Below are 23,972 nucleotides of genomic sequence, written 5' to 3' on the forward strand. Positions count from 1 at the left end.
ATCTAAAATGTATTCAAATGAGGCAATTTTGACCCAGATACAAGCCGTAACTCATGCAGATGAAAAGAAAGTTTTGTGCAAGTTGCGCCAATAATGGAGGCATAATAATACAAGCAATAAAAATGCAAGATTTAATGTAATAGAAGCTATAAAATTCCAATAATTGACACCTATTGTAGACCTTGTCATTCTTTTACGTTTCTATTGTAGTTGATGATCCAAATTTGTTAGTATAATTTAAGAAAAGATGGAGAAGATGGTAAAAGTTAAATCAAATTACAAAACAAACGTTACAAAGCATGAGCGTGAGTAATGTGCAAGAAATCCTCTCTATTGTGTCAGAATGTGTGTTAAAAAAACGAAGTAAAAGATTCTGTTTCAAATAAAGGGAGTACCAGATTAACGGACTGTATCATGATACGTTTTTTGTTTACAAAAAATTAATGATAATAATAAGAAAGTAGCGGTAACGTAACATTCTGCACAAGTGCGGTTTGCAATTTAATCTTAATCAACTCTGAAAACGTTTTTATTCTTAAGGCCCATAATCGGGAAATGACAGACAGTTTCCCGAAAATGTATGGAAAATTTTCTCACAAAAATTCACCGAAAAAATTCAAAGAAACTCACCTCTTATGCTTTCCATTGTATTCGGGAATAGTCTTAATGGCAAACGACTAATACACTGTGTGAAAATGAACTCAAATGAACACTGACATAAATTGATAAATTTTATTCGCAAAAAATATAGGGCTACTAGATTATTCAGGTCCCTAGTCGAATCGGCGCTCCTGCCTGGTTAACTTTACTCTGTCGTGACTGCACAGAACTTAATATGGAGGACTAGCAACCCTCCATTTTGTTTATAACTACTGTCAATGAATCATAAGTCTAGCGTAGCAATAATTTTTGCTCTCGTGGAAAATGTCGTTGTAGACATGGTTGCTATGGAAACTATTCGCATGGAACTTTGATAACTTTGAAAACTCCATTTTTTCAAAGTTCATCTTTTATTTTTGTCATCATTTCTATTACGAATTATAGTCGTATATGGCAACTTTATTTTGTGAAAAGACTCTTGATTCTTTGATCATTTTTCTCAAAAAAAACTCCAGTAAAATTTTGTAAAATCAACTCCTTCAAAAAATTTACACCCTCAATAGGGGAGGATTTTTTTTGGATTTATAGAAGAAACCTTTTCTTTGGGTAGATTTAATAACTGAATTTTCTTATATTTACCTAAAAATTACCGAATTTATGTTTCAGTAAATTTGGTAAATAATCCCTGGGGCATTTATCGTTGAATGATTTTTCAGTCATGTGTGAGATGTAAAACATTGAAATAGTTATTTATGCAACTCGAGATCATAATGTTCGAACACTGTGAACTTTAGATCCCTCTGTTGCATAAAACGCTGTATGAATCTCGGTGCGAAGTACTTGATTAGGCTCAGGATGTGTATTATGACACACGGCCTCGTGTGTTAGAGCTAGAGCCTAATAAAGTACTTCGCACTCGATGTCATAAATAACTATTATGACATTGAGTGCGAATTACTTTATTAAGCTCTGATGTGTAATTATGACACGAGGCCGCAGCCCTATTACCTATCCATGCATAGATTTGTCGATTTTAGCCGCACGAAAAATCGAAATTTTTTCTCGAAAATCCATGGTCGGGATGCTAGTATCATTTTAAAGCTTCATTATTCAGCTATTATCTCCAGTTAAATGATAATGGTTACATCACCCACAAGTGAGAGAAATTATTCAGCAATATATGCAACCATAATCTACTACCACAAAAATCAAACATCACTCTTGAGACACGTGAAAAAGAGATTTAAAATAAAAGTTTCTTCTAAAAAAATTCGCAGGACACTATATGCATCCAGGGTTCAGGCAAAAAAAAATGTAATCGACCCAGCCTAAAACAAATGTCGTATGGTCCCGTAAAATATCTCTCTTGAATATTAAAAATGTTTAAGGGATGATACTCCTCCTAAGACTCCTTAAAACCCTAAAATTTCGTAAGTCATCCTAAAACCTTCTAATACACCTAAAATAAATCTATTGATTAACACAACTCATAAAAACTGTCTTAACTTGCTTAAATCCTCCTCCTCATCCTTATGCCTGATATCAAAAAACTCCTAAGATCCTTAAATCAAACCTCCTAAATTCCTAAAACTGGAGGCATTTTAAACCGTGGCAACCTTGAAAACGGATCTCAGAACAACTAAAAATCAATTTGACCATCAATTGTGACCGCCACATTTTGCCATCGTATTCACATTGACCATTTTGCACCATTCAATCAAATCCAAATTGTCCTTTACGATCAATTGAAATTGGTTCAATGAATCAAATTTAAAATCCATTTGCATCACTTCACATTATCTAAATGGAAAATGACGAAATGAATCAATAGAAAAACCTCTCATCAAGCAGCTACATTATTATCACAAGTACATGCGAAACACTTTCTTCCGTCCTACCATCTAACAGCTCGTCAAATTCATTTTCAATTAGCACCAATTTTACCATGTAATTGAAAACCGAAAATAGTGAAACGACAACAAAAAAAAATAATTTCGCGCTATACATTTCTGACGATGCTACCATTGACCTTTTCAACATCTAATTTAAAATGACGCAGACCACTCCATGAGTTTTGTTTAAACAAGTAAAATTGCCTTGATAAAAATAAAAATTTCTTAATCAATGATGGATGGGTGAATTGAATATTTTCTCGATCAATAAAAGCACTTTTTTTCAACCATGCAGGAAGCTTTGGCTTGTAGTGTGGACAGCGGATCATACAGTGATATCATAACTCAAAATACAGAAGAAGAAAAAAAATTTGCCACTCCACCACACCAAGAGTCGGTTGAGGAATGTTAAAATTTTCTTAAAATGTTTTCATACAAAAAAAAATTATAAAGAAGATCAAAATTAGCGTTTAACAACCTTCACCAGCACACATTTGAATAGTTTTATTTTACAATTAACATATTTTTTTATGGAACTATCTGTGTAAAGTTAATGGGAACTTATCCTTGATAATGTTTGATTTTGGTGATAAATACTTTGTAATGATGTCGACGTCTTTTTCTATCTTCAGCATATCTCAATTATTATTCCGTTTTTTTTGCAATAAATTTTTTTTCTTTGGACTTTAAAGATTTTTATTTTTGGTTTCATTCGAATTTTCAAACTCAGTCAGTTCCTTGAGATTACTCGGTCGGTTCGGAGCTTAAAACATTTCAGCCTTCAGTACACACAGTTTTATTGTACAATTTCATCGGTTTGCTATTATTGTGTAAATATCTTACAATTTGAAGTGTAAAAAAATTGCTAAACTTGAAAAAAAAAATAATTTTTAATTTTTGATTTTAATTTTATTTTTTGATTTAGTGCAGTGTTTGGACAAGAAACAAATTGACGAATTCAGTAGATGAATCAAATTTGAAGTTTTAAAAACAATTTTTAGAATGATCCTGAAGTTTGGAGTAATACTCGTGGTAAGTTTATTCTACAAAAAATGGAATTTTTAAGATCCTTTTCGTCCTACTCAGGAAATATTTTATTTTTATATTTCAGAGCTTTTGAAAGCTCGGTTGTAATTTCCTTTTTTTAAGATCTAATTACAAGTATTTTGTCTACGAAATCACAATAGAAGAAATATCCAGACTTCGATAGGGTTGACGATGGAAGTGTACATCAAAGTGACGCCCCATACAAAAAAAATCTAGTCTTATGAGGCTACCGAAACTAGCACCATAATAGTACATCTCAGAATAATTTAAATTTATTTTTGAAAGTTTTTGTTTTCCAGTTTTTCCTGAAATAGGTTTCAAACAGGGCCTATTTTAGAGGAAATAAAATACCGAAAATTCCCAAATTTTTCCGTCTGTTTTTCTGTTTTGTTTTTTTAGAAAATAACAAGTTACCTAGACGTGCCTCCGCAGAATTCAGGCATTTTATGGAGTTTTCGAATATGTCGTCAATTTAATTCCCTAAAATAAGCCCTGCCAAAGCAGCTCTCTAGCAACCGCACACTCATTGCTTACAAAATTACGAGGTCCCACTTGTAAATTGCATTACGGTGTATTCATTAACTTCTAAAATAATGAAATTTGCAAGCGAACACTGTCCAATTTTTTGGCAATGGTAGAACTAATGAAGTAAAAGATTTGGTATCTTAAGTTGTCAATTGGAAATATTTAAATCAAAAGAAGTAATAGATTTAACAATTGCACTTCCAGTCTAATAAAGCACACAAAAAAAAATCTCTGGCATGTTTCCGGATTCGAAACGAAAGACAATTTCAAGTTAAGCCTTTTTATTTTAGGCGTCTCTTGTCAAACTTTTGTCTATTCATATGTAAAATGGCTAATTTACCTTAAAACAAAAACGAGAAAGAAGGAGAGCTGAAAAGCCAGTTATGTCATTTTTGATTTCGTATACCCTGCTCGCACATAACTACAAAAAAATTAATTAAAAACAGCATTCCATACAAGACTGTATCAAGAGGATTGCAAGAATGAATTATGCTAAAGACGTTTTTCATATGTTATTCTTTTGTCAATTATACTGGAAGGCCGTCAAGACTGGCTTGGACAGTTAAATCTAGTAAAAAAGAACGGTCTTTTCAGTTGAAGTATTCAAATCAAAACAAAAGTCAAAAGATCAGGTAAAAAGGACTTTAATTGGTAGATAATATCGCTTGAGTTCGGTTGAAATTAAGTCTCTTAACGCAAAGAAAAATAATCTGAGAAAATTTGAGACTACAATATTACTGATGGTCTGTTCATTATAATTGGCTTTTTGTTTATCGTGTAGTGTCGACGCACTCGACTCTTCGACCTCGTAAGAGATAACAAATTACTATCATTATGGCACGAGATACAATTCTTAACAAGTGACAAAATTGGTGTGACTAGAAAGCAATGTACACACAAATTGCATCCTCTTTTATGCCATACCACTAACAATGTTACCTTTTCAACCGGAATTCGTAAATTTGAACGCAGATTTTAACACCTACAGTTGATTAGCTGAAGTTGTTTATCTACCACATATCTCAAAATAAATCCAACGGATCAACGTAACCAATTGAACGTATGATGTGAATGCTCTTCGTTCGCGTAACATCTTGTTAACACTTCATAAAAAGTTATCAAAATAATGTTTGTCGCTTTATGATAATTTTATGACGATCAGATGGGATTCCTTGAAACGCCATCAATTTATACACTCGGTTTGTTGGTATGTTTTGATTATATATTATGTCTGGTAAATAAGTGGATGAAGATGGAATTGAATTAAGCTCTTGTTAATGTCGATAATTATACGTGTATTCGCGTATGTCTATTTCGATTTCCTATACAATTTTTAGAGATGATACGTAGTTTAATCGAGTAATTTACGCAAATTTTGAAAACCGAAGCTTTAATCATGTTTAATATTATGAAGTAATTCAATGATAAACAAGCAATAATTGCGGATTTAAATAACAAAACCAGTTTATCCACGTAGAGACACAATTTTCATTCGAAGGTTCATAGACGTTTTTCGGCTTTAGATTTGAAATGTTACTCGATACCATATTGCTTGGTTATAGTTAATACTCTCATCTCTCATCAGGGCTTATTATTCGGAATTTCAATTCTTTAAAACTCAAAAAAAATCTAAAAAGAATTCTTTAAATTCATTAAAATTCCTAAAGATCCCATAACTTCTTCAATTTATGATTTTTAGGAATTTATCTCTTAAAATTCTTTAAATTCCTAATAAATCCGAATAAGCCAATAACGCCTAGAAGGAGAAACAGTTTAGGCTTTGAGTTCCAGGCAGATTACTTTCTGTTATGACGCGGATCTCAAAAATGAGTAAGTTATAGTCATCTGTTGCAGAGTCAACGATTCAATTAGCAAGGACTTACCAAAAACAAATGAAGTACTAGATTTATTAATTTATTAGGACCGAAAATCAGTGAGAATGGTTTTCGATCGATTTGTGTACTTCTTCCGACTGAAATATTGTGTTCTGCATTTGAATATTGTACTCCAATTTCTAATAAACATTTAAAAACATAAAAAATTGGCTTCAGAAAATCGATGTTCCCGTAGCTTTCCCCTACCATTCCCATTGTTAGAGTCGAACGAATCGAAACCTCTGTTTCGATGGGTATCGACTTTACCGAAATTCTAAGTGTAAATCATTTCACATAAAGACAGACATAAAATGTGCTCGTTTTATTACATATTTGAGAAGAATTACCATTTTATGGCACTAGACGAGGCCCTTTATCGTTCAGCATTAGCATACCATTCTTAACTTTGAAGAAATATTGACGGTCATCGTGATATTAATGTGTGACTTATATCTATCATTTTCACTTTCGTAGACACGAGCCAAATATTTGAATATCGATCTACATTATAAACGACACTCAAGTAAAGCCTTGTGACCTTTGAGTACCATCAATAGCGATAAACTAAAACACCACGTTGCAATTGCATGTTTGTTTTTATTTATATTTTACGTCGTAAGGCATCCATAATACAATGACTGTATTGATGAAATGCCATCGAATGTGTTCTTTTTCTCTAAAAGGTTTTATTAGATAAAAGTCGTTCCGTTTTTGTATAATGTCAGTGTCATCACCATAATTTCATGTTGTATCTTAATTTAATGGTAATGTCTTTCTTCCATTATGTTGATGGTTTACTTTCGTTGCCTTTCAGCAATAAAATTCATCGGTCGCATTTAAAGTTATTTTATCGGCCGTTCATGGCATAATTTTATTAACGTACGAGCATAGGCAATGCACACATTTATTAATGTGAAAATTAGGCAATTAGACATGTCTAGCGGAAGTACTTTATATTATTTGTAAACAATAGCACTTTGGGCTGGTCATACTCGTGGGAAGAATAAATGTGGTCACTTTTAGAAATATCTCATTTCGAGGTGATATTTAGCCGTGCAAAATATTGATCAGGGAATCAAGGCAGGGCCTTTTTAAAAAAGAACTTTTCTTAATTTTAAGAAAGTTTTTAAGAATTTTATTGAATTTTTAATAATTAAATTCCCAGAAAAAGACACTGACATTGGACAAAATTCATGGCAGGTTGAGGCTTTTACGAATGTTTTCAGTTAAAATCATTAAATCTCTTACTTTCTTTGCTTAAAGTATTGAGCAGTTATCAATGCAAAAATTGAAACAAAATTAAATTCTTTAAAAAAAATCCTGAATTTCCTACAGTGAACGACATCTCAAATGTCTCACTGTCAAATTTTTCTGAGAATTTTATTGTGTCATTGCAAATTCACAATGACATTCTATGAAAAAAATGACAGTGAGACATTTGAGATGTCGTTCACTGTAAAAATTCCTTAATTTGTAAATTCAGAATTTTATGAATTTTTTAAGAATTAAATTCCTAAAAAGGGTACATGTCTTCGAACAATCTCTTAACAGTAAACTGTCTGATTGTGGAATCTGAAATCTTTTACTTCATTTGTTTGAACATTTATTTTTCTGTTATAAATCATCGTAGATCATCGCCTATTTTTGTCGTTGCTGTCGTCGACTGTTCCTCGATAACAAATGATTAGTCTAATAATTACTTGGATCCAAGGACGTTTTTTTTATTTACCATTATTGTTGTTGATGTAGTTACTATACAATGTGTATCACATTTATGTTCATTTTACCAATATAGAAATTAATCGAAAACTGTAGATATATGAGAGATTGCTTCCTAAAACTATATGACTTGTAGTATATGGCATATTTCACCTCGTTAATTAAAATTAGAAAATACGAAATTTTGAAAATGAATCTGTCTTGTCTTCCCACAAACGGCTACTAAGATATGAAGGATTAATTTGTAAAGTGATCTGACCATGATATTCTAATTAATAAGAAAAATTAATTTGAGATCACTGCATCATAGGTTGACTTAACATAGCCAGTGCCTACATTCAATTAAAATTTAATAACAGAAGCACGCGGAGCTAATAAGGAAAAACGATTTATTTTTGTAAAACAAACGGCCTTTTCGGCTTTGTCTTAAACAAACAAACAAATTAATAAAGATTTTGCACTAATCTCATTAAAGTTTGATCTATACAAAATCCGTGTTTTGTTTAGAATTAATTTCTTGCAATGGTTTTTTTTTGCCGGATTTCATTTATAGCGATGGAAATAAAACAATCAAGAAAATGATCTCATCGTAAAGTTAAATAAATAATTTCTTGGTTCTTAATTATTAATTAATTGTGAAGACGCTCAGAAGGAAGTGATTAATCGAACGTCGTATGAAAAACTATCAGGATTTACCTATTTATAGACACTAACTCAATTCGATGATGTAATTTAAAACGGACAATCTATGCGAAAATTTTAAGCACACCAATTAATATATCAGTGACCGCATCTAAGGTAATAAAATTATTTTTTTTTTTGTGTTCTGCCTAATGCGTTAAATAATGATCGAAGCCAGCAGACATAAATGAAATTAATGATGCGTAAATTGGTATGGTTTTCTTACGAAATTAAATTAACGCAATCATCGTTTTCAGTGTTTGAGACAGTAAAACCGATTAAATAAATATTCCATCACAGTCAGATCCAATTTTAAATATTAAATCAGGCGCCATGCATTTATCACTTTCAATATGAGATAGATAAACAAATGAAAATTCCCTGTGATCAACCATGGTCAGTATGAACTCGCGTTATCAATTAAATTATTGAATTAGGAAGCTCTTAGACAATGAACCACAAACAGCTGTTAGTTCAAGTAATGAAATTCAAATTATTGGCTGCAATCGCTGCTTTTATGTTCATTGGATCAGCTGTGTCTCAGCTAGGGCATCGACGTACATACGTCTCTCTCTCACCCTTTCATTAAATACAACTCATAAATAAGGCAAGGATGCATATGGAATAATCCTACCGTGGTATTCCCACGATTCCATAGTGGCATCCTTGTCTTGTATATGCATCTTTATTGATGAAAGAATGAGAGGGAAAATTGGAAAAGTGAGAGTGTGGTTCGAAGTCACTGCCAATCGAAATCGAATCTTTGAGGAAAGTGTTCTTGATTTTTCCCATCTTTGTGAATTTTTTAGAAATCTAGAAAGCTCGAGAAAACTATTTAAATTTCCTGGATTCTTTCTATTTTCTTAATTTTTCTAAGATGTGTAGAAATCAAGAAGATCAAAAAAAAAATCTCAAAGGGAGGTAGTGTTCGAAATTATCTAAAAGGGTAGTCCCTGAGCTAGACATTCCCTTTTTTATTGAAAGATTCTGTCTGCCCGTTTGACATTTTCACGTAAAGTCGGCAGAATCATATATCTGATGTGTTTTGCAAAAACCAATTTCTTTTGCATTTAAAAAATGTCTTTTAAACATGGTTATTGCATAACTCCCTCCATATATCATATTGACGACATGATGAAATTGATTGTTTCATTTAAAGACGAATCCTTGTAAATTTAAAAATATCGGCTTTCAGATACATCTAATCTGCAGTCATTATTCAACATATGCATATGATGACGGCAGCTATCATCCCGACAGCAGAGGTCAATACAGACCTGATGATAGAGGAAGATATATTCCAGACAACAGAGGATATTATGTCCATCAGCCAGGACCAGATGGACCTCCTGCTCCGCCTTACGTGCACGTAGTTGGACCTAATGGAGGCTTTGGTGGAAACGGAGGCTTCGGTGGAGAAGGAGGAGTCGGTTGGTTTTATTGTTTACTATTGTTCGTGTATTTTTGTTTATCGTATGTTCGATGTCTTTAGGTGGACGTGGTGGCGATGGACCGGGAGGTGAGTTTGACTTCATAGATTTTAGTTATTTTGAAATAATTATTTTATTTTTAATTAGGACCCAATGGTAAGAGTTCTTTATATATATTTGATGTTGCCAGCAAACAGTTAATCACGATTTTTTTCATCTATATTATGTTTCTGACAATCTAGGACCAAATGGTAACATTTTATGATTTTTTTTGCGTTGATACATATAAGAAAGAATAAAATTACAGGCCCGAATGGACCTCCAGGCCCACCAGGACCCAAAGGTCCTCCAGGACCAAAAGGTCCGCCGGGACCACCTGGACCACCAGGACCGCCAGGACCTGATGGAAAGGGTGAGTAAAGAATGTGTAATTGATAGGCAAATCAATCATTGTCGTATTACTTTTCACATCGTTTTCGCATTAATGGTTCATGTTGACAATGAATCTGAATTTTCGTAATCATTATAATTTTAATTTTAACTGCGTAGGACCACCAGGACCGCCAGGACCAACCGGTAAGTAATCTGAACGTCACAAATATTTGGAAAAATTTGTAACACAAATTCAAATGATTTTTTTAAATGTACTTTCATGTCACTTCTATCACTTCCTTATTGTCCCGTCAAATCTATAAAAATTGAATCATAAAGGACCACCAGGTTTGTTATTATTACTCTATCAATATTTAACGGGTACTTAAATACTCATTTTCTGTTTGTTTTCAGGGTAAAATTTATTTCCTATTTTAATTAAAGAGAATAATGAGATTAATTTACGAAATTCTTTAAATTTTCTTGCTTTCCAATTCAATTTCAATTGGCCATATCCAGTCCCAAAGGTATTTGAAATTATAATAATTAACTACTTGATCAATTTTAAATCAATTCCATATTCTTCTGCAGGTCCAACTAGACCAGGTTTGTAACAATAAATTATATCTGCAATTGTGAAATTGTAACGGTGCCACAAATTAAATTTACATTCTAACATTGTTTACTTAGGACCTCCAGGCCCACCAGGTCCGCCAGGGAACACACTCCTACGTAAGTGTAATTTGTTTATAGAGAAACACGACGCTGTCACATAGAAAATGCAAACATAAATATGGTCGTTGTTTTAATCGTTAATTGATGGCAAGCATATCCGCAACAGTGCTATCTTATTTATTTTATTATTGATCGAAGTATTTTAAACAAATCAAAAATCTATTACTTCATTAGTTTTAAGAATTTGCTATATACAACCATATAAGCCAAAGCACATTGCTTCATTTTTGTCTACATTGTCGGTAACATATGAGAGATAGTTGAGATATTTAGTTTTCCTATAATACATACCATGGATTATTTGCTCAAAAAGGCTGACAAAATTCCGAAAAAATTCTGAGATTATTTTTCGGAACTTTTCGGAATTATTCGGAATTTTCAGAAATAAGATTCTCTGAAATAAGCCCTGTTACGAATATCTAGACGATTACTTGTTCCTAACAGGAAACAACATGGACATTGTTTTTGTCTTGATATTTTAGTAGAAAATTACATTTAACACTGTTGATCTAACATTTTCAGCTCCAACTGGACCTCCTGGACCACCTGGACCAGACAGTAAGGGACCTCCTGGACCACCTGGCCCGCCCGGTAAGATAAAGAGCGATCATTATTCGGTGGTACAAAACCTTTGACCTGAATTTAACATTATCTTTTTTTATATCTATTTTGTCATAATGCTTCGTTTCTGGACATTCAATTGTGTAATTTAAATTCTGACATGAAGCACCAGGTATTTTATTTTCTTAAACGTTTATTGAACAATTATTAACGGAGATTTTCCTTCATTTGCAGGGTAAATATAATTATCATATTTTAGCTTCGTGATTTGGCTTGATTTTTTTTCTTTCTTTTTTTAAATTCAATTCCTTTTCCAACCATCAGTCCACCAAGTAGAGATACACCAGGTATGTGAAACAATAAGATAAATTTGTCTGAATTGATAAAATTTCTCAAATATTACGACATTGTCACAAAATAAATCAAATTTGGTTTAATTTATTAAAGGCTCGGAATCATCGCCTCCACACGTAAAGCTGGGATACAACTATGAGCCGCCATCAAAACCAGGTTTGTGAATAAAAGAATTTCAGTTACCATCAAAATGAATCAACTTTTCTTTTGATAGTTAAAGGTTCGGAATCAAAGCGAGGATACAACTATGAGCCGCCACCTCAAGATGCTTTGATCGAATAATGAATGGAATCGTATCGGCGTAACATGGAACCGATATTACCCGTAGATAATTGATAAAATATTATATAAATTATAAGTTATTATTATGTGACTTCTTCAAGTAGTAGGAAATATTAAGCGCTTCAGAATGAGTTCTGCAAAAAAAATATTTTTGTTTCGTGGAAATCGAAAAACGAATTCCTTTCTGGCAAACTTAAGTGCTAAGTGAAAAAAAATATTTAATTTTGTGACGAAAACTTTACCTACAATTTTGTATTAAAGAGAATACCTTTTTGATAAAAAAAAATGCATTTTTAATACTTTGTCTGTATGTTTCGATGATCTAATGTACTGAAAGCAATAATGAAAGGTGAGAACTCGAAAGGTTTTTTTTAATAAACTTTCAAAAAAGAAGCTTGGAGCACAAAAAGCTCCTACATGTTCATTAGGGCGTATCGAATTTTGCAAATTTTAAGAACCGCGATAGCCTGTGTGCGGAAAACGTTGATGATCTAAAACTGTGTCCGGGCATGTGGTTGATGAATCCGATGGAGCCATGGAAGAAGTCCCCCCGGGCGGCTTTAAGTTTCCGATGGTCATAATTCGGAAAGTTGAGAGTATTTTTGAAAACAATGTTCTAGCGGGATGTAGAGCTTTGAAAACTCTACAAATCTACCGAAGAAACCGATGGTCCAAAAGGTGCCATTGCCAAGATTGCCTAACACCGAAAATGTGACCTTTTGGTTTTTGACTTATATTTCCTGAGAGACAAATGATTTTTTTTAGCCTGTAGTATGAGGTGGTAGAGGAGGTCGAGCACTTCCAAGACACTAGGCATGTCCCGATCCATTATACACTTGAAATCACTTTTATAACATTTGTGAATGGAATTTTGAAGAGTGGCCACGTCGCCCACGAAGCAAGTGCAAACACTGCAACCGGTGCTGTTGAGTCGAGGACACCTTGTCCAGTAAGTATGCATAATACTCCACGACAGTAGCTGAACTTTTTCACAAAATATCTGTGATTTCGATGATCTACGTTTTCCGCACACAGGCTATCGCGGTCCTTAAAATTTGCAAAATTTGATACGCCCTAATGTTCATGTTAATGAAAAACCTTCCATACCCAGGTTTCAATCTCAATCGCCTATAAGGTAAGTTACGATTCAGATACTATTTTTGTCATTGATGATAACAGGAGATTCGTCGTATGATATTTTGATGTATTAGGATTCAGAAGAGGAGTGTTGGAGTTTGATGCATTTTGTCACCTGCATCACTTTTACTAAATTTTTGTAAACCACTGATTCATCCACTTCACTGGAGACTTTTCCTTTTAAGAAGTATCCGCCGAAGTATTCATCGATTCCAATTAGGAAAAACCTTCAGAGACTTCGTAAAATGAATATTCTCTAGTGGAGACGATGAACCAGTAGATAGATAGATTGATAGTTGATATTTTAGTACCAAGTGACTGTTTCACAATATTCAAAATTACCAGTTTAAAATCAACAAACAAAAAATAACTTTGAACCGTCCAACGTTTTTAGATGTTTGTATTTAAATTTTTCGTTTCACAATAATTTGAGTGAAGAAAATCGGCTATCCGAACCAATCAGAAACTGCTTGGTATTGCTCTGAAACCCAGTTTATTACAGCCTCCTTATATATCGTTACCGGACTTTTAATAGAAGGTCCTTCAGGATCTGCAATATAATAAAAGGTTTAACGTTTTTCTCTTTTCTTTTCAATACAGTATACAATATACAATATAAGTTTTATTGCTTCCAAATATTGAAATACTTACGTGAATCTACAGGACTCGCTTGAGTGAAGCTCACTAAAGCAACGATCAAGACTATAACAAAAATTATTTTCATTTCTCGTTTTACTTCGATCGATACTAAATTGTAAAGTTTTGTGTTTTTCATCCAAAAGAGTCGCTCTCTTTTATACAAAAAATATTTTCGTATCCACACTTGTGGTTTTGTATACCAGACCTTAATTAACATATCACACGTAAAATTGTCTATTTCAGGCTCTTTTATTTGATCAAGAATACGTCTTAGTTTTTCACATTATCGGTTTATGAAGAGCATCCCCACCTTTAACGTATCTTTTACCGCAAATTCTTCGAGTTGATTTTATCATTAGCTACACAGATGTTTTTTTTTGTAATTAAGTGAATAAATGTTTCCTGTTTAAAAGTTGTAGTGGTTTGTAAATGAATCCACACAAAATGTATTTAACAAATGAAAATCTAGATTCAGATTTCTCTATTTTATTCCTGTTGCCGCAACAGTATTGCAAAATATGTAAAATGCCGTAACCTCATTGGACGGTACATTTTAGGCACTTTCGCTTTACTTTGTTAGGCTAAAACTCGCGAAGTTGCCAAAATATACTGTCCACCACAGATAAGTAAATAACTATTTCTTCCATCAGTTGGTTGGCTGTGTGGGTTGTGTGAATCCCCAGAATGAGACACGAAATGTTTGTTGTCGATGTCATTCCTTGACCGCCAAGACTATTTTTATCTTAATAACATTCTTCAATAAAATTTAAACATATTTTCGAAGAGATCTTCCAACTTGTGTACGAATTGAGTTTTTGCTGGACGTACATCTGTTCCCCTCTTAATTGGTTTATATATGTACCAATTGGCCGTGATACCCCTATATAGAACTAATTCCTTGACTAATTCGTTGTCCTCGAGTTTTCAAATATTTAAAATTGCTGACACCAGTTTATAGAAACTCACTAGGCGTTTTATTCGACCTTGGGAAAATATTATTTTCTTCAGAATATGCGAATAGCGAAGAAGTGACATTGTGTCCGTTTGAACATGGACGTAATAATCATCTAATAATGTAGTATACCAAGTAACTTTGTAGGTGGAACATCTGTAACAGTATAGGCTCTCTATAAACAATTTTAAGGAAAATAAATCATAAATTAGTTATTATGAGATCAACAAGAACTTCATCTACAAGAATTTTGAAATTGATTGATATTGAGTCTGCTACTTCATTTGTTCTAATTAAAAATCTTTTACTTCATTTATTTTAACGTACAAACGAAGGCGTTAGTAAGACCTAAAACCTTACTTCTGCTGTTGCTATCGATAACAGATGTCATCATTAATGGGATACGCCATCATTACAAGTCGTGCTCAAATACGGGGATTTGACTGAACCTCAGAACTACTTCCTCCGAACATTTTGATGCAAGACCTTTCGTCACTAATCAAAAGACCAAGCACTCTACATTCCTTCATCTAAAATACATGTGTACAATTAATCCGAACCGATGTCGACGTTACCAAAACTCTGCATATTTTACTCTTAATCCGTATTACACAAGCATAATTCAGTTATATAATGTAGCAAAATTCCATACAAAACATTGTGTCCTCAGCATGAAAGTGCTAAAATAAACGTTAAATTTGATTATATTCAATAAATCAGAAATCACAAGAACAAAACGACATTCTCTCGCAAGAAAAAGTGTTACGACTAACGACTAGATGGAGGGTATCTATACACATTTCAATCGTCGTCGTAGCCGAGGCGTGTGCTCTACATATATAGATATATACACATAATTTGAGAGTCAAGCAGACCAGAGTCAAAGAAATGAATTTCCATCATTTATTAAAGAGATCCAAGAAAATACCAGAAGAAGAAGAAGAAAAAAAACGAAAACACCCACACATACATACCAACTTCCTTCTACAAGATAAATGCAAAAGGACATTCATCCCGTTGTCGGTAGATTTTGGTGCTGCACATACAAGAACAGAGCGCTTGCGTCGTTCCCCATCGACACTTCATCATGTATACACTTCACGTAGCACATTTTCTCTCGTCAAGCCCGTTTTTATCCATAAAAATGTTTTAAAGTTTAGTTTCCGTGATTCTTGCGAGGTTGAGAGTTGTTTGCGCGATCGGTGTGAATTATTTTCATATTCTGTCAGGGAAAAGGCTTGAGTGAAGAAATTAAAAATTATTTTTTTCATTCCGGGAATTTTGTGAGGACAATTTACGTTATAAAATTATCCAACGAATATCAATGAAAAGTCGTTTCAATCGAATATTTAATTTTTCATTGGTCATGCACAAACAGTTAATTTCAAACTCTCCGTAGACTCACCGTCGGTGACATAAAATCCAAATCAGCAGACTTGTGTTAATAACTTTAGTATCACATTCCATGAATAGAATATCGTTAAAAGCTTTCCCCTTGTGAGCTTTCTTATCTGTAACACTGACACCGGATTCTAGTACTGTTTTCCACTCTTTTGATCGATATACATTAAAAAAAAGTATGGCTTCTTCGGAAGGATTCGCTCAAAGGACAATTTTGGTAACATTATACGAACGAAACAGAAATATGAGCGAAACGAGAGAGTAATTTTGTTTGAGAGAACAAGGACACAACGTGGAAATATATCAATGTTATGTTAAAATTGACGATTGATAGTGCTGTTATAACTTGCAGTAACCGGGAGAACTTTTACGAAAAGAGAGTGAGAGAGAGAAGAGAAAAAGCTTTCTGATACCGTGCCAGTAAATGAGGAAATATGGTGCTTTCACCCTTCTACATTAACACGAGACCGTCAGTCATGGAGTTCCAGCGTACCGTGCAGAGGAACTCTAACGTCGACGGAATAAATTTGTCTTGGTTGTAGAGGAAAAAAAATGGAAATCAAATAACCAAACTTTGTGTGTTGAAGAAAGTTACATGAAATTGTTCGGAAAAATGATACTGTGCTTTCGGGATGTTATCGTGATAGACAGCTGAAGGATATTAGCCAAACAAAATACATATATCGAAGCAGCGGAAAAGGACCGTGACTGTTGGACATTTGTCTGGTTTCTAAAAATAGAATAAAAAAATAAATAAATTTCCATAACTCGCGGTATTTTTCGGGCGGTGTTTAAAGTTATGGGTTCTAAAGTATTCGTTAAGTGTGACAACAAAAATAATGCGAATTTCAGCGTAAATATATTTCTTTTTCATTTTGAAACATTTAACAACAATTTATTGCTGCAAAAAAATTGAATTTTTATGGAAAAAAATATTTTTGTTCAAAAATTTTGTAAAATTAAAAGTTTTCACTTTAAGCAAACGCGACACAGCAAAAAGTCCCTTTTTTGTACATCCAAAGCTTTGCTTTGCATACAAAACGTTTTGACATTGATAAATACGTTTTGTGTGTAAAGTAGAAAAAAAGAGGGCAAGCAACCCTCTGAGTGTACGGATAACCTGTTTTTTATCATTTTTTTCCTCATATTTTTTCCAAGTCTTTTCTTACAACAATGTTGTTGAGTTCTGCTTAAAGGTGCACTGCATAATTCCACAATATATCAGCTTTAAAAAGTATTTATTCGCGAAAAATTAATTCCATGCCAAAGGACTCACTTATTTCCTCATCGGTTATTAGTAACAGCACTCCTAAATTAATTAATGTTGATGATTCGCAGTAAGACTGCAAGTGGTTATTAGTATCGATAAGTTACAGACAATGATATGCCGGACGACAACGAAACTGTGTCACTGGGTGAACGTAGATTTACACAGTTTAGATAGACAAAATTTACATTGCCACTTCCTTTTCATGGACCAATTCGTTGAACTTCAACATAAACTAATATAATCAAATGAAAACTTTGGTGAATGATTCCGACATTCCGACACAAAATAAATATATTAATTCCAGGATTTTCAATTTTACTGTGAAATGTGTAATCGCTAGGAGTCAAAGTTAGTTTTTGTTAATCTTTCACGGACATCAGTGCTATTATCGAAAGGTCTGATACATCTCTTTATCAAAGTTTTTGAGACAGATTAAAAAATCTTTTACTTCATTGGTTAAAACATGCATTTTACTATGAAAGACCGCAATAGTCAGAGCTCATCGCTCATTTTTGTCATCGTTGTCGATTCCATATGACATATACGTCCATAAATAAGGTCAACTCACGAGCCACTTCAGCCGTGCCAGCCGATACTCACCGCAGACTCACTGGTCATGTTAGATCCACGGCTGCATCGGCTGAAATGGTTTTACTTAAATTTACCTTTTATCTCGAAACGGAAACCTTTTAGTGAAATTACTTATTGAGAAGTCACAATTTTGAATATATTTCTCTGTCAAGACAATCTGTTGCCATAATTGTCTTACAGATAAATCCTGTTTTGAACATGTCTTTGATGTAAAAAGCCTCTTTTCCGATTCTAGAAAAATAGAGTAGTAGTTCTTTTGAGCAAGAGAATCAGCGATCGTTTTCGTCTCTAAATAATGAAACAGGGAGAAAAGAGCCTTCTTATTTGAACTCCAATCAATCCGTAGGTAAAAAGCTCAAAGCTTTTGAAAGTGCTTGAGCTTAAAGCCTTGAAGAAGCCGGTCTGACTGAGTCATAATTACGGACCTGTTTCTACCAACTCGAAAATTGAAAAATGAAGGCAAGAATGTGCAATATTGTAACGGTAATCGAAAACTCAATTGAACGCCCGGACCTACTGTCGTTGTCATGCATGCATGCGTTTTAACGGAATCGATGCATTCGTTAATTATTCAAAGCACAAACTTTTTTTTTCGTCAAAACTAAATTCCACGTCACAAGCTATAATTGGTGTAGTAAACACAAAATTGCTTTTAAATAATTCAATTAATTGGTAAAGTTTTTCATGCGGAAAATTGGCAAAATTGATGTCACCGAAAAAATAATAATAATAGAGAAAAAGTCCTGTACAGGTTAGAACATCGTTTCATACAACAATTTTGAAAAATTGTCTGAATTATTAATTTCAAATTGGTTTTTACTGGCTACAAAGAGCGGCCCTTTTTTCATTTGCTAAATAAATGGAAAATAAATTTGTTCCAAACTCTAAGTGATAACATACAATAATCAATTAAAATATCATTGCAACGCACTTCAAGCAAAAGAGCTTTTTTTACAGTGCACAAATTTGTTTGATACACTGTCCAGTTTCAGTACTCTATTTAGAGTTGCACTGAAACAGCTCTTATCTACAAGCGTTATGTCTTTGCACATTGACTTGACTTGACTTGAGTAACCAAAACGTGCTCCTGTGAGCGATCCCATGAGAACATTGGACGTGAGGATTTTGGTTTGATTGTGAGTCAGACCCTAATCCCCCCTTTTCGTTCTCCTTGATTACATTCAAAGCACACATTAGTATGTCTCCACTCTCCCCGTTCAACTTTCACCTTTCGAACTTAATGTGTGTTCTGAATGCTATCAGTGTAGGGCACACCACTCTGGTTTACTATTTTCTTATATACCACAGAGTACTTTCTGTGGTAACTAACTCAACCACCGTCGCTCGATCTATGTGGTCGGACTAGCTACTTTATCATCTTTTATCAATTACCTTTTCCCTTTGATTTTACCTTTTCTTATTTTGTCACGCTCTGTACCTTTTTAGTTCTTTCATATTCATTTTGTTTCAAGTGTCCTTCCTTCGTCATCTACTTTATTTTTACGTCCATGGTTCACTTCATTACTTGTATTGTTTTCTTTTGTGATCACTTGAGTCCAATTCTTCTCATATAAGCTTTGTATTATTTCATTCTTGCCTTTGTTTTTCATTTACATCATTCATTCTTCAGATATGTCATTTCTTTCAGGAGCTTGAGTCTCATCTCGTATGTTTCAGATTGTTCACAGTCCTACACCCTTTGTAGCTTAGTGGTCTCATTCCGTAGTATTTCAATCCATTCCAAGTATGTTCTACTTCCTTTTGCACTAAATAGGACGATATTGGTAAGCATATAAACAACGTTGAGCATTAAAATCTAGCGGGGAAAACTTCACATGTCCGCGCCCAGGAAAATCTTCATTTACTGTACGGTCTCATATCGGCCTTCCTTTAGCAGGTTCTATAGGGTTACTCCTTTTACACTAATTACCGCAAAATCACACTTCAGTTCCACATTTTTCACCTTTACCCAGAACGCACCGTCTTGTCAATTCTAGTTTCCATATAATTCTCCTTCTAGGACAGGCAACACAGGTACGTTCCCCTTACGCTACCCGTAAAGTCAATTCTAATTTCTACAGTATTCTCCTTCTAGGACAGGCAACACAGGGACGTTCCCCCTACCCTATCAATCTCCTTCTCACACGAGAGGCTATTCAGTGGTATTTCGTTCGTCTCAAGGGCATTCCTCTTTTTACGGAGTGTACGTTAGAGGTGTCAGTTACACTTCCATCGAGCATCCACCTTCTGGCGTCTGCGTAAGCAATGTTTCTATATCAGGACTATTCTCGTTACGATAACATCGTCTTCATCATATACACATACTCATCACCTCTATACTTTCAGGCAACAAATTCATGCATACTTACATTCATTATTCCTTTTTCATCATCTTCCAGCACCAGCTACATCATTCTTACCCATTTTTTATTGTTTTCTTACGCATACGCATATCTTCGCGACGTTCCCATTTTCCTCTTAATTCATCGTTGGTCGAATCATTATATTTCCATTGCAATTGTTTATGATCGGGAAGGTTACTGGCCAATCAGATTTCTATTGTATTTCGTTCGTGTTTTCTTGATCTTTTTTTTTGTCCAGTGCTGCAGTTGTGCCTTTTACTTTTCATTTCAGTCATTTTCATGCTTTATTTCATTATATTTTCAAATAATTTTGATAAATTTTGAAGAGCGATAAAATTTTCTTGCCCTTCATCGTTCGTAGCCTACTAATTGTATTGCTGTGTATTTGAGTAGTGTATATTATATACACTGCGAGGGTACTTACATTATATGATTTCCAGTTATTTCAAAGGTTTTTTTTCTTTTCCTTCATTCGTAAATGGTAATGAATCAATTTCATTGATGGATTTTGCGTTATCCAAATGTGATTCATGAATTTGAAATTATGGTAATCAAATTGCTGGTATTCTTATTGTTCATTGAACAATTTGAAATGTGTTCCGGGATGCAAAAATGTCCAAACAAAATGGAACCACACAGTGACACAGTGCTTTTTCCCAGTTTTTCATTTTAAATTGCATTACTAAATGAACGGCATTGTGGGTTTATTGGAGTGGATTGATTTTTGTATAAGGAACAAAAAAAAATCCTTTCCATGCAGTGCATCCATCGTTCTGTTGCGCTTTGAAAAGTTTTGTGTTATTTTATTTTACCTTTTTTATGTTGGTTTACCGAATGCTTGCTCGTTTATATTTGACGTGAAATTCGAAAAAGCTGTTTCAGCTGTTAGTACTACATTATCAAAAGTAAAAGATTAAATCTGCACATCAATATGGCCAGTCAACATTGATGGCTTTAATCGGAAAAGAGATGGATGATTATATCAAAGCTTTTCAAATTAAAATTGTATCAGAAATAATTAAAATCAGCGATGTAGAATGACAGAACTCATGAAATTCATTTCTGAATCAATTTATATTTATATCAAAAAAGGCGAGCCACAGGTGAATCAGTAAAGTGCCGATGAATTTTCTGTGAAGCTCCGACGAATCTATGGTGAATTGTAGATGAGTCTGCAGTAAATCACAGATGGAAACATGTATAATTGCAGATTAATCTTCGGTGAATCACAGATGAATCTTCTGTGTATCACCGATGAATATTCAATGAATCACTTATGAATCTTCGGTGAATCACGTCCAGGTAGCTCAATCGGTAGAGCGATGGACTCACGCCCTATATGTCGCGCGTTCGACTCCATAAATGATTAGTCTCTGCTGTAAGTTAACACTAGTGAGCTCTATCGACCGTAACAGGTCTCTAAGAAAACACCAAACATGCTGAACACAGTTCTTGTACGTCATACGCATAAGTCACAATCGTGATTCAAAAATATCAACTACTAGCGACACCTATGTTCTAATAGATAAACCACACAATTTACAATTCACAAATGTATCTATCGAAAATATGGATGGCGGCTTAAATGCTTGGAAAGCATCTAGTTTACTGCACTTCTTAAGGTGCTTTCAGTCTAAAAAACAATTAATCCGTTTAGAAGAAAAATTCATCCGTTTACAACAAATGTTCATCCTTTTACGTAAACTCCACCTACATTCTATTGTTTGAACACATCTGTCAAGTACACGGATGAACTAAACGGACGACTCTGAATTGGGCTTTATACTATCCTATCCTATCACGGATGAATCTTCAGTGAATAACGGATGAATCTTCTGTGAATCACGAATGAATCTTCTGTGAATCATCGATGAATCTTCAGTGAATCATCGATGAATCTTCAGTGAATCATCGATGAATCTTCGGTGAATCATCGATGAATCTTCAGTGAATCATCGATGAATCTTCAGTGAATCATCGATGAATCTTCAGTGAATCATCGATGAATCTTCAGTGAATCATCGATGAATCTTCAGTGAATCATCGATGAATCTTCAGTGAATCATCGATGAATCTTCGGTGAATCATCGATGAATCCTAGTTGAATCACCTATGAATCCTAGTTGAATCACCTATGAATCCTCGTTGAATCGCCTAGGAATCCTAGTTGAATCACCTATGAATCCTAGTTGAATCACCTATGAATCCTCGTTGGATCGCCTAGGAATCCTCCGTGAAGCGCCGGTGAATTCCCAATAAAATAACGATAATTCGATGCAAAATCTTTTAAGTTACCGCTACTTTATTATATCATTAAGGGTTTATTTCTGCACTGTACTCAAAAGAAGAATAGGACAGTGTCTTGACAGTATTCGAAGAGTTGAATTTCAAACAATTAAAATAACAAATCTTCTACTTCTTTTTATCTTACTTATTGTACTGTCTTAGCTTTTCCATCGCATACAGGTATGCAATAAGTTAAACATAGCATTTCATCCGAATATTTAGATAGTCTCAATGTTCAGATGATAAATATTTAATAGTTGCATCACATAAAGTGATTAGAGATTAGCGATATCTTGACCGAATTGTTCAAGGACATCTCACATCTTTCTTAGAATACCGCCGACAATTTTTGGCGATGACCTTGAGACGAAAACAATTTTACTCTAATGATAAGGGTAATTAATTTACTTCAAAAACAGAACTGAATTAACTTAAACATTAAATTAAATGCAAACATCACATGGTCTCTTGCAATCGAGTAGTTATAACACTTAAGACTGAGCCTTCACGGCATTAATAACTTTCGCGAAATATTCGCAAACATCACGAAAATCTGGTCTACACTTTGGAACGATAAGTTACAGACAATGATATGCCGGACGACAACGAAACTGTGTCACTGGGTGAACGTAGATTTACACAGTTTAGATAGACAAAATTTACATTGCCACTTCCTTTTCATGGACCAATTCGTTGAACTTCAACATAAACTAATATAATCAAATGAAAACTTTGGTGAATGATTCCGACATTCCGACACAAAATAAATATATTAATTCCAGGATTTTCAATTTTACTGTGAAATGTGTAATCGCTAGGAGTCAAAGTTAGTTTTTGTTAATCTTTCACGGACATCAGTGCTATTATCGAAAGGTCTGATACATCTCTTTATCAAAGTTTTTGAGACAGATTAAAAAATCTTTTACTTCATTGGTTAAAACATGCATTTTACTATGAAAGACCGCAATAGTCAGAGCTCATCGCTCATTTTTGTCATCGTTGTCGATTCCATATGACATATACGTCCATAAATAAGGTCAACTCACGAGCCACTTCAGCCGTGCCAGCCGATACTCACCGCAGACTCACTGGTCATGTTAGATCCACGGCTGCATCGGCTGAAATGGTTTTACTTAAATTTACCTTTTATCTCGAAACGGAAACCTTTTAGTGAAATTACTTATTGAGAAGTCACAATTTTGAATATATTTCTCTGTCAAGACAATCTGTTGCCATAATTGTCTTACAGATAAATCCTGTT

General features: G+C 33.9%; 2 protein-coding genes across 5 annotated transcripts in view; both read left to right on the top strand.

The window, feature by feature from the left end:
- The first annotated feature begins 3,189 nt into the window (after nucleotides 1–3,189).
- Nucleotides 3,190–12,353, top strand: LOC119085285 (cuticle collagen 2C-like). 3 transcript variants are annotated; one of them, XM_037195640.1, is made up of 17 exons: nucleotides 3,190–3,322; nucleotides 3,418–3,524; nucleotides 9,534–9,768; nucleotides 9,831–9,857; nucleotides 9,916–9,924; nucleotides 10,011–10,019; nucleotides 10,076–10,180; nucleotides 10,318–10,344; nucleotides 10,480–10,489; nucleotides 10,660–10,667; nucleotides 10,732–10,746; nucleotides 10,831–10,872; nucleotides 11,398–11,466; nucleotides 11,603–11,608; nucleotides 11,760–11,783; nucleotides 11,884–11,946; nucleotides 12,005–12,353. In XM_037195640.1, the coding sequence occupies exons 2-17, from the start codon at nucleotides 3,495–3,497 to the stop codon at nucleotides 12,070–12,072; spliced, it is 747 nt and encodes a 248-aa protein (XP_037051535.1). In that variant the 5' UTR covers nucleotides 3,190–3,322; nucleotides 3,418–3,494; the 3' UTR covers nucleotides 12,073–12,353. The 3 variants fall into 3 exon arrangements, with proteins under 3 accessions (XP_037051535.1, XP_037051536.1, XP_037051537.1); XM_037195641.1 differs by having other exon boundaries at nucleotides 10,327–10,344; XM_037195642.1 differs by lacking the exons at nucleotides 10,318–10,344; nucleotides 10,480–10,489; nucleotides 10,660–10,667 and having other exon boundaries at nucleotides 10,076–10,111.
- A 3,631-nt stretch (nucleotides 12,354–15,984) lies between these two features.
- The window catches only part of LOC119085245 (gamma-aminobutyric acid type B receptor subunit 1), a 271,765-nt gene continuing 263,777 nt past the window's right edge, over nucleotides 15,985–23,972 (top strand). For both annotated transcript variants that reach the window (XM_037195575.1, XM_037195574.1), the window contains exon 1: nucleotides 15,985–17,054. In XM_037195575.1, the coding sequence (XP_037051470.1) occupies nucleotides 17,001–17,054 (54 nt within the window). In that variant the 5' untranslated portion in view covers nucleotides 15,985–17,000. The remainder of the gene's footprint in view (nucleotides 17,055–23,972) is intronic.

This window comes from Bradysia coprophila, unplaced genomic scaffold, assembly GCF_014529535.1.
Source record: "Bradysia coprophila strain Holo2 unplaced genomic scaffold, BU_Bcop_v1 contig_94, whole genome shotgun sequence".
Lineage (NCBI taxonomy): Eukaryota > Metazoa > Arthropoda > Insecta > Diptera > Sciaridae > Bradysia > Bradysia coprophila.

Bases quoted from the DNA above. Each gene is read 5' to 3' on its own strand.
- LOC119085285 (XM_037195640.1), top strand. From the start codon at position 3,495: ATGATCCTGAAGTTTGGAGTAATACTCGTG. The intron at 9,769-9,830 runs GTTGGTTTTATT...CGATGTCTTTAG, and splicing joins CGGTGGAGAAGGAGGAGTCG to GTGGACGTGGTGGCGATGGA. The intron at 11,784-11,883 runs GTATGTGAAACA...AATTTATTAAAG, and splicing joins ACCAAGTAGAGATACACCAG to GCTCGGAATCATCGCCTCCA.